The sequence below is a fragment of the Agrilus planipennis genome, unplaced genomic scaffold (genome assembly GCF_000699045.2).
Source record: "Agrilus planipennis isolate EAB-ADULT unplaced genomic scaffold, Apla_2.0 scaffold1, whole genome shotgun sequence".
Lineage (NCBI taxonomy): Eukaryota > Metazoa > Arthropoda > Insecta > Coleoptera > Buprestidae > Agrilus > Agrilus planipennis.
In genome coordinates this window covers 3,397,169-3,407,518 of record NW_020442466.1, presented here as the reverse complement: position 1 = coordinate 3,407,518, position 10,350 = coordinate 3,397,169, and the positions used below count along the sequence as shown (strand labels likewise).

General features: G+C 31.6%; 1 protein-coding gene across 1 annotated transcript; it reads right to left on the bottom strand.

Moving 5' to 3' along the window:
* Positions 1–1,520: 1,520 nt before the first annotated feature.
* On the bottom strand, positions 1,521–9,503 carry LOC108732953 (transmembrane protein 131). The gene is made up of 17 exons (XM_025981100.1): positions 9,266–9,503; positions 9,088–9,146; positions 9,013–9,032; positions 8,892–8,960; positions 8,715–8,838; positions 8,552–8,665; positions 8,356–8,478; positions 8,138–8,301; positions 7,566–7,846; positions 6,733–6,992; positions 6,497–6,670; positions 6,198–6,422; positions 5,893–6,084; positions 5,441–5,657; positions 2,506–5,190; positions 2,097–2,341; positions 1,521–1,886 (listed from the first exon to the last, which is right to left on the bottom strand). Exons 1-17 carry the CDS (start codon positions 9,357–9,359, stop codon positions 1,800–1,802), a joined length of 5,133 nt encoding a protein of 1,710 aa, XP_025836885.1. The 5' UTR covers positions 9,360–9,503; the 3' UTR covers positions 1,521–1,799.
* Positions 9,504–10,350: the final 847 nt, after the last annotated feature.

Here is a 10,350-nt window from a genome sequence, read left to right as displayed (position 1 = left end):
TGAGAACGTGAATCTTAATTCGATTATGAATTGGGACAACATTGGACCCCCTTAAAATTGTAAAGTTTTATCTTAAGGGCTTAAAATCGCTAGGCATTTTTGTCTTTTTAAGAATAAAGTTGGCTCAAGTTTAGAGGTTCATGGATGATTAATTGCCGGTTTCTTGTAAAAAATGGGAAATAGAACAATAAGAATACGCTGAAAAATGTGGTTGATGTAGTTAAAGCTGCAACTAGAATAATTTTTAGTTGATGTGATGACGTCAGTACATAATTTAAGTGCAATATTTTAAATAATATTTGTAAAACAGTTATTGTGATTATTTTTAAAGAAACTAATTATTTGACTGTATTAATTATAGACAGTAATTTTTCTTAAATTGACTGCCGATAAAAATGCTTTACTTTAATGCAATCATTGATAGTCAGAAATTGCAACGTTCCAGAAACTTACATTTAAAAAATATCAGATAAAAGAGATGATATAAAGTTGAAGAAGTGCTGTTCATATTTAAAAAACAATAATGGGCTATTTAATTAGATCAAAATAATATAATAAAAAATATAGAATACAAAATTGAAACTCTTCAAATTGAAAAGTACCAACATTGTCATTTAACAACTATGTATACTGAAAATATTCCGTAAAGGAATACTTAATGTATTAATTAAAAGTACTTTTATAAATTCAATAAGACCTAAGCGCATTATTATTTTTAAATATGATTTTCTTTTTATAAAAGACAAATGGTACTATGTAACGAAACGACTGAATTTACAAATCCATTCCAATCCTATACGTTACTTAATTTTTCTACTTTGTTAATCTTAGGATTTTCTAAATGGTTACATAATATGCAGTTAAACTAAGTAAGTTATTCAGATATATTTTTATGTGTGCACTGCAAACGTACACATTTTGCTTATTATTTACATTATAGATTTTTTAGTGCGATCTACTTTATTATACTTCCGTACTTCAGAACCACGGCCGTAATGTATATTAAGTGCCTTTATTATAATCCATTTATCATTAAGTTTTGTCCTAAATACTTGCATTTATAAACATTATTTATTATTGTAAGTCATTCCGTGTAATCTGCTGTGATAAAATGTATTATAAACTGTAAACTAGGCATACAATTGATGCCATATTTTTTACTTTTACGGTATTAAGTGTACCTTATTTTTCAGTCTACTGGTATACTATTTGGTAGCTGTAACTTAAAAAATAAATCAGAAAATAATAAAATTTTTGCCATATTTCCCATAATAGTACACTCAATTTTTAATAATATAGTAAATGACTTTAGGGCTTAGAAAAAATATATTTTTATTCGGTTAATACTGTAAGTATTCTTTATGATTTTTACTGTGTCAGCAACATTAATAATTCATTTAGATAAGATTAATTAAGCTAATTGATATATATTTTAATTATTGCTTACCTTTTTCGATTCTGGGGAACGGGTAGCTAAACGACGTTCTAAATTATAAAATATTCCAATAAAATAAACGAGATGCAATGCTAAACGTCACATTTATTCGACAAACAAAATTAAGTTTATTTTAAAAAGTTCGAGACTTTTTATGAACACTTAGTAAAAACGAACGCGAACATTAAAATAAACGCCTAAAGGTCACATTATGAGTATTATCAATATTTAAAAACAGTCTTCTAAATGAACAACCATCGTAGAAAATAAATAGGATTCAAGGGATACAAGGGTAGGGAAAATGGACAAAGAACAACAATGTGCAATTGTCATCTAGCCCCGGTTTCTATCGACCAAAAGGACTTTATTGACTTTGAGGATAATTCCAGGGATTCGCCTGTTGTGACCAGATACTCGTTAAACCAAATGGATCGTACGCTGGATTTCTTCTCTGAAAATAATCAACGCATTTATTCAGATAGATCATCAAAAAAAATCATTAAATACACAATATCGAATGATTAAATCAAAGCAAATAAATAAAATATTACAAACCAAAAACTATATTTGTTAATTAAAGATATTAACATAAAAAAAGTTATTTATTTACTAACTTTACAAGATTTATATCTTATATAGTAAATAAGGGAAAAGTACTTACCTCTTCTTCTGAAGGTGAAAATCCAGGGGGTGTCCTAGTAGAAGTTCTGGATATCTCGACTGCCCCTAAAGGTTGCCAAACTGACGACGAGCCCCACAAATAACCACTCTGATGATTAACATTTTGCTGCTGTGACTGTATACTTCCACCAACTGGCATATATACTCCATCCCAAATATTGTCGCCGACGTTAGAACTTGTAGAAGTATTTGTCCATGGGTCCACGAAAAGTTTTGCGTCAGATTCTAAAAGTAAATTAAAAAACAGTTTGAAATTTTATTACTACTGTCTTATAAGCCACTAAATTTTATCCCGGACTAAGTGTAGTACAAGTTGAACAGAACTGCTTATCCTGTGGGGAGAACAATTTTGACAAGTATTTTTCATAATGCATTTTTTATTAACTCACCTGTATTATTTTGATGGGTTAATGAGGTGAATGTGTCCGAGTGCATGAGCCCAAGCAATGATGATGTGTTCCTCTGTTCATATCCAACGCTATTGCTGTTCCAATTTCCTGTTAATCCTGAATCTATATTATTATACTCTGTGGCTACGTTATGCAGATCACTAAAGAAACTGTTGTTATTATAACCACTGTAGCAATCTTGTTCCTCTTGTCGGGCATTAATGGTAGTCGTATTTCTATGAACACCATTAACCGTTGGAACCCTTTCCTTCTTTTTCGATCCTATAGGTCCAAGATTCGGCGTTACTGGTACAAAGGGCTCCACGTACATCGTTGGTTTGTTCCGAGGCTGAGATTGTTGCTGTTGCTGTGGTTGTTTTTGTTGTTGTTGTTGTTGTTGTTGTTGCTGTATGTGAGGACTGATGCTTTCCGTCCTTGCAACAACGTCACTGAACGTTGCTCTGTTCTCACCCCATACATTTGTAAAAGGTGTTGTGGGACTTGCTGTTGTTCTAGAAGAAATGTTTCCACTTTCACTCAGACTCCTGTGCTTTTCCGATGATAACTTCTTAGACGATTGGTGCTTTTCTTTACGCTCTTTCGAGGATACTTTGTGACCTTTCAACTTACTGTTGTTGTTATCTGAATAATATTGTTTAGTATTGTTGTCAGAATTGTAACTATTATTTCGAGGTGAATCGTTCATCGTCCGTTCTATTTTGTCTTTGGATCTGTAGATCATCTTCTGACGCTTCTTTTCGTTGGTTTTTGGTTCGATTTCGAGCTTTTGGGCTGTATTACATGCAGGAAGGGATGATGCTATTGTTGCTGAGCTCATACTTTTCTTGCTACTACCATAAGATTTGTTATTATTTCGTTCGAAATCTCTTTCCTGTTCTTTCTCGATTTCTTTTTCTATTTCCGGTTTTTCATGTTCATCGTTATTACTTGTATCAGTAGTTGTAGACGATGTTTCTTCTTCTGGTTGTTCTTGTTGTTGTCGTGCCCTTTCGGCCATTTCAGCCATTTGTCTTTGTTTCATATATTTCTTATTTAATGACCATTTTTGTTTGTGCTCTTTGTGGTATAGCATTTTCTTTGTTTTGATGTTAACTTCCGCAACTTCCGGTTCTGGTGTTTTAACTTTCTTTTCGTTCTTATGATGCTTGGAATCTTTCTGATGTGCTTCAAACCAAGCTTTTTTAGGATTTTCCTGTTCCTTTTCCTTGTCCTTCTCCGATTCTGTACAATTCTTTTTGCACTTTTTCTTTTTTGTAGCCAAAAGTGCATTATATCTATAAGACTCTTCTTTCTCAGCACTATGGTCTTCCTCAGCAAAATGAACGTCGCTCACTATCTTAGGACTTAGTTTATGTTGTAACTGACTGACCCTCAGGGGATCGATTTTATTGTAATGAATTTCGTCACGGGTTTGTGTGCCCACAAGTCGCAGATCGAGAGGCTGTAGAGATGCAGAATTACGAGAAACTATTACTCCTAACGATTGTTTTATAATTCGTTCCGATTCAAGAACCGGCGCCACTACCACGAAAAAGAGAGTCAAACAAGTTAAGCAAACTGCTGCATAATATAAATAGTTTTCCCAATAAGGACGGCTGAGGACTTTATGGCATAGAGACAAATAATACGGTGGTATAGTTGTTACAAGCGTATAATTTACAGGATAACTAAGACTAGTATCTAATATCAACATTCTCGTAACTTTCGCTAGAGAAAAATCAGATGTGAATGCAATATCAATCTTTTTCGTGCTGTTTGGGGGTAGTAATATGGGTTCGCAATTCAACACCTTAAAGCCATACCCTTCGCATGGATATCCGTTTATTGAAAACGAATTTATGTATATAATTATTTCTCCTGTGTTCCTTGCAGTAAATGTTCGTTTAACCGTTAGATTTGGAGGCGGATACTTTTTCGGTTTCTCTCTCTCGCAATCCTTTAGGTGCTTCTCAGTTATCTCGAAAGTTAACGGCTGACTAGATCCAGGTCTTCTGTTTCCAAATTTGAAATTTGGATACGCCGCTTTCCCATTCAAACGGATCACTTCCAATACAGTTAAATTATTTCGAATAAAAATAAGAGCCGTATTCAAACGTGTATCTATTGCCGTGTAACCAACTGTGAACGTAAAGTTTTGTCCAGGTTGTAGCAGTATTGGCAATGTTTCATTGAACACATTTATATTCAACATTTTCCGGAAATTTCTGCAGTATTTCTCGAGTTTTTCGTGGAAGAAGAACAATGGTTTTGAACGGGAATATTCGGGTGAGTAGTTAGGAATAAGGGCTGGTGGTAGGCCTTCGTATAGGATTTCGGGACTGGGATATTTGTGCTCCAAGACCAGTTGAATAATTAGATTGCGACTGGCCGGATTACGTATTGTTATATTTTGATAGGAAGTATTACCGACTTGTGTAAGGGGAAAATCGAAATTAGTCGCATTTTCAACGTTTTGAGCAAGGACAACACTCGGCCAACTCATCTTGACTCGAGACTGAAATACGTGACCCTTAACTTCGGAGGTGTGTAGAAGCATAGTCAGATTCTGCCACTTAGCCAGGCCGTTATAAGTCTGATTCATGTACCTACTATATAATACGTTGACCAAACTGAGATCAGTGTCGGCGGCAGCACTCGTTAAGTTTAGCGACTGTAGCCAAAGAACTAGGAAAAGAACAAAAACTTGTATGCTAACAATTACAATTTTCTATAAAACGTACATGCTTATTTCAGTTTAAAATTAACTGACCACACGTTTAAAAAGGAGTAAGTGAATTCAATTTTGTATTGTATATATATTAATTAATTTTCATCGTATTTGTTTATTTTTGAAAAAGATAGTGCAACTAATTGATAAATATTGTGAAAATTAGTACCCAAAGCGTTTAAAAATTACCAAGATGCAGGAACTTACTGTGTACGTCCTCTTGTAAAGTACTGTAGCATTCCTTCTTGCACGTTTGCATTGGATCTAAGTACAAATAGCCTACAATTTTCGTCGATCGTGCCATTATGTGACCTGAATGAACACTGCTGACCCTTGGGTCGGGAGGAATGCTCACGATTTCTTCAATTACCATTGGATCATTAAACGTAGAGTGGACTTTTAGTGGATGAGAACATATCTTTCCCTAAATGTTAATTGAAACTATAGCAACCGAGAAAAGATGCTATTTATTAATGGTATGTAACTTGTAAATACATTATGTATGAATTAATCTGTAAAATTTTGAATTCATAATTTTAAGATAAACAAAATTATGAACTTCTTCTTGGGGACTAAGCTGCTGTTTATTGTACCTATTCTAGCATCTGTTTTCATTTAATTGTACTAGTGTAATGTTTAGAATTTTACAATTGACCTACCGGAAAACACTGGTCAAAAATAAGGCGATCAGGCCCAATTTCCAGTCGTCCCTGTGCCACTTTGTACATCACTGGGATCGAAATTTCTTCATACTGTGTTACTATTTGTATATCACCCCAACTTCTGCCTTCAAAATTCAAAGTTTGCACCGTAAGTCTCATAACAGCAAATTCTTGAGGTCTTAAGTAAGTCTGTAAGAAAGGACAATAACACTACAAGGTTAAAAAAAATCAATAAAAAAAGCATGGGAAGGTATAACGAACGATAATTTAATGCAAGACTTTTAAATTACTTATTAACTTACACATTTCTTTTTGGACTGTAAAAGGTGTTGCAGCAATGAATACGAATAATTCCCTTTGCCACAAGCGAGTAACTCGATTTTGCCTGAGCCCAATGATGTAGCAACCCATTTTAGGTGGATATTAACAGGATTATTGTTAAGTAAGAGCATTTGAACATCTTTGGCTACGTTAAAGCCTACCAAGCCAAGATCCAACGACTTTTCTCCATTTTTATTAGGCAAAAACTAATAAGAAAGTTTGTTATAAATTTTATATTAAAAATTTCATAATTATTGTATGAAAAAAAAATAACACTTACTATGTCCAGTTTGCCATTGTAGCACATAATAGTCATTTCCACTTGAGACACATTTGTTTTGATTATAAGATAAGAATTCATTTTGAGATCATGTTGTTTTCTATTTATTAAATTTAGTTTAAACAGGCCGTGCTTTTCTTTAGGTTTGAGAATAATCGGTTTAAAATTTGTAATCTGGAAAATAGAACAAAATAAAAAAAAAATAACTTTCAAAGTTTACAAATCGGATGACTTACCGTAAAAACCTGTTGGGCGCTGGAATGCAATTTAACTTCAGTAACCGCTAATGGATGCAGAAACTCATTCTTTACAATGACATTTTTGGGCCGGTGTTCGGTTGCTTCATCGTCAATAAAAAAAGTTGCTTCTGTTTTATTAAATAATAAACCGCCCTGTAAAATCGTAACGTAATACGGAATTTCTGTAGGATGTTTACCATTTTTGTATTTTATAGTTATTTTTCCGGAGAAATCTTTTGCTTCAAATGCCTTTTTCCCTGAAAAACTTCATAGATATAGTTTCAGTAAAGATACATTTTATATATTTAAACATTGACTTCCTTAAAGATTTTTTTGGCACTGTTTGTACATACAGTCCACAACATGTCAAGGAATATACTTTTGCTTCATTTTTATCTGATATTATTCATTTATTTTTTTTTTTCTAAAAATACAAATTCAAAATAGTGATTTGTGAGATTTCAATCCAATCAAATTAGAAATACAAACAAAGCAAAAACAGAACAATTTTTTGTTTTTATCGATTCGCATAAAATAATAAAAATAGGGTAAACATTTCATATTAACGATGCAAAATCACAATTTTTTGTTTAAACTACAGTATCCTTATAATTGTATTCATATGCTTTTCTAAACACATATTCATGTTGTTTACAGAGATATTTTAAGTACCTGACTCTTGTAATTTTATCAATTAGATAATAATTAAAAACAAAGGAAACAATAACTATTGTTATCTTCCCATTTTTGAACCATAATACCACCAGTTAAAATTATTAAAATAAACAAGTTTCATTACAAAAAAAATTGATGATTTTTTTTAAACGTACAATCCAAAGTCAATGTTCCAATATCAGCCTTTGAATCTGCAGATATTTTCATAGCACCTAACTCCACTTTGACAGCTTTCGAGGTTGTTGTAATACTTTCAATTCGCACCAATTTCTTTAGTGGATTTGCCACCTTCACCTCCACCTTCTTGGGGGAATCCAACGAACCACCCACCCCAAAATCTAAGTATCCATGTGGATTATGCAAGCAATCGCAATTGGTCGTCACCTCAACTTCCAATGGAACAACCAAAACTTCGTTTGAGTTGCTTAACTTTATTCTGGAAGGAAAACGTAAATATGGGAAAACTGCTTTTTAATCTAAATCTCATACTTTCTCCTACAAGTTACTACAATTGGAACTGATTTATCCCCAGAAGATTATACCAGAAGTTGTATTTGTTTATAAAAAAATATTTTTAAATTTATTTTTATTAAAGTTTTAAATGTAAACTATTGAATTAATCTTATTAAAAAAAGTACCTACTATAAAAATTGGAGAAAAATGCAAAATTTACTGTGTTATTTAGTTACTTAATAATGTTAATTCAATTTATATTAACAATTCTTACCGAACATAAGCTGTATGATTTCGTTCAGTTTTAGCAAAGAATCGGACCCGAATAATAGCTTTTCTTTGAAGGGGTGGTATTTCCCACATATCTTTGGGGCCTTCCAATTCACCACTTGGTAATTCCAAGTGAAAATCGCCCCCACTACTGTATATTTCTATTACCTAAAAATTTATATACGAAATAATAAATATTTTATCATTACGAACAAATAATACTTGAATGGATTCCAAGTGTGGATTAAACATGTAGATCATAGGAGAAAATGTAGCATTTAATGGCAATTTTACGTTTGTTATTGGGCGCAGTCTGTATGGACTAGAAACACTTGATCCTTTTACCTAAAAAATAATATGTTATTATCTTCTGATAGAAATATATATATATACCTATTCCAAATGGAAATGTTCTTACTTGATACTTAAAATGTCCTTCTGTTGTATGGATAAACAAATTACTTTCCACAATACCCTCCTCTCGTCCCAAGAATACAACATTAAACGAAGTATTTCCAAGAGGTGGAATTTGCTAAAGGCACATTTTGGTAAAATTTCATAAAATAAATGTCGTTTCTTACCTTATCTTCAAAGAAAGAACTGTGAAAATGGACTGTACTACCTGATATAGAAGTCATATCAATACTTTTATTACTATGAATGTTAAATAACAACACCTTTTCTAAATGAGGTACACCTAGAGCCCTAAAACTGTAAACTTGAGCAACAATGAAAATAAATATTCTCAATGGACATACCTTTGCTTAAAATCTAAATATTCTGGCTCAAATTTTACATACTTTTTCATGTCACTTATTACGGAACTTCTGTAAGAAATTTTTAAAAACAAACCATAAATAAACTATACAACAAACTTACCGAAATTCTGGCGAAATATCCTAAAAGAAAAGAATTAAAATCTAGGAATATCACACATATTATTTCATGTCTTACCTGATGAATATTGGATAAATCATCAATAAAGTAACTTTCTCTAGAAGTAGACACAAACCCTGAAATAAATAATAAAATAAAGAGAATATCAAAAATCGGCATTTTTGTAAAGAAATTAGCTGAACAAACAGGATTTTAGATTATATTTACAGGTACTATTATCAAACTTACAACTTACCATGACTGTTATCGTGAGTTGTCAAATGTGTCTTTTCAATTACAGATATTAATACCAAAAGCGAAACTGTCCACCAAATAGAAATATAGCTCATTCTTTCATGCGTTTATTTTTGTTTAACAAACCTAGGAGCACAATTATTAATAACATTCGTGTGGGTACTTTAAAAATACAGCAGCTGTCATATGCTAGCTTCAGCAATTTATCCCGCGAAACATTTCAAACCAAAAATCACTAGGCTATTGACGTCACTTTATTTTTTGTTTATTATCTTTTTATCACAAGCAATATTTTTTATTCATAATTGTTCAAAATGAACCTCTGTTTACGTTTCATCCAGTATTAAAATTTTGGTTTTCATAAAAAAAATATAAACGATAATTTGCAAAGATCAATATATTATACGCAATTGATTACTACCAGGATTAACAAGATTAGCAATAATTTTTTTAAACAGATTTGCTATTTGTTGCCTTTTTATTTATTGTTATTTTAGGAATTAATACTGTTACAAATTCATCATTATAATTATAATGAAAATGTAGACCATCAGACTATAATTTATTAAGTGAATGAACAATAAATTTTTGTTTATTAACAATTACAGTTTTGTAAATCCCAAAAAAACGATGTACAACACAAGCAGTAAACAAATTCTCCTTAATCTTAAACAATTTTTCATTTATCTTATTACAGCTTTTATCTTTTATTAACATTTTAACTTATCTTAGTTCCATGGTAAAGAAAACTTAAGTGCCATAAATATTAATACAAATTAGTATTTATCATTTTTAAATTAAAGATATAAATAAATAATGAGTATTAAAGATTAAGTATAATGGAAACAACGCATTAAAAAATGTTAAATACGTCAATCATTGTGATTACTGTAGCAAAGGATGCGTTAAAAACATATTAAAAATGGTGAAGGCGACAGACATATTAATTTTTAAAGAGCCGGACTTCGAAAATCTGAAATTTCGTATCAGGAGAACATAAGCTTGACAGGGTCTTTTCGCGCCAATACTATGATTTCCTAAAATTTAGTGTTATTATTATTATTTTAGGTTGAAATATTAAAGGTG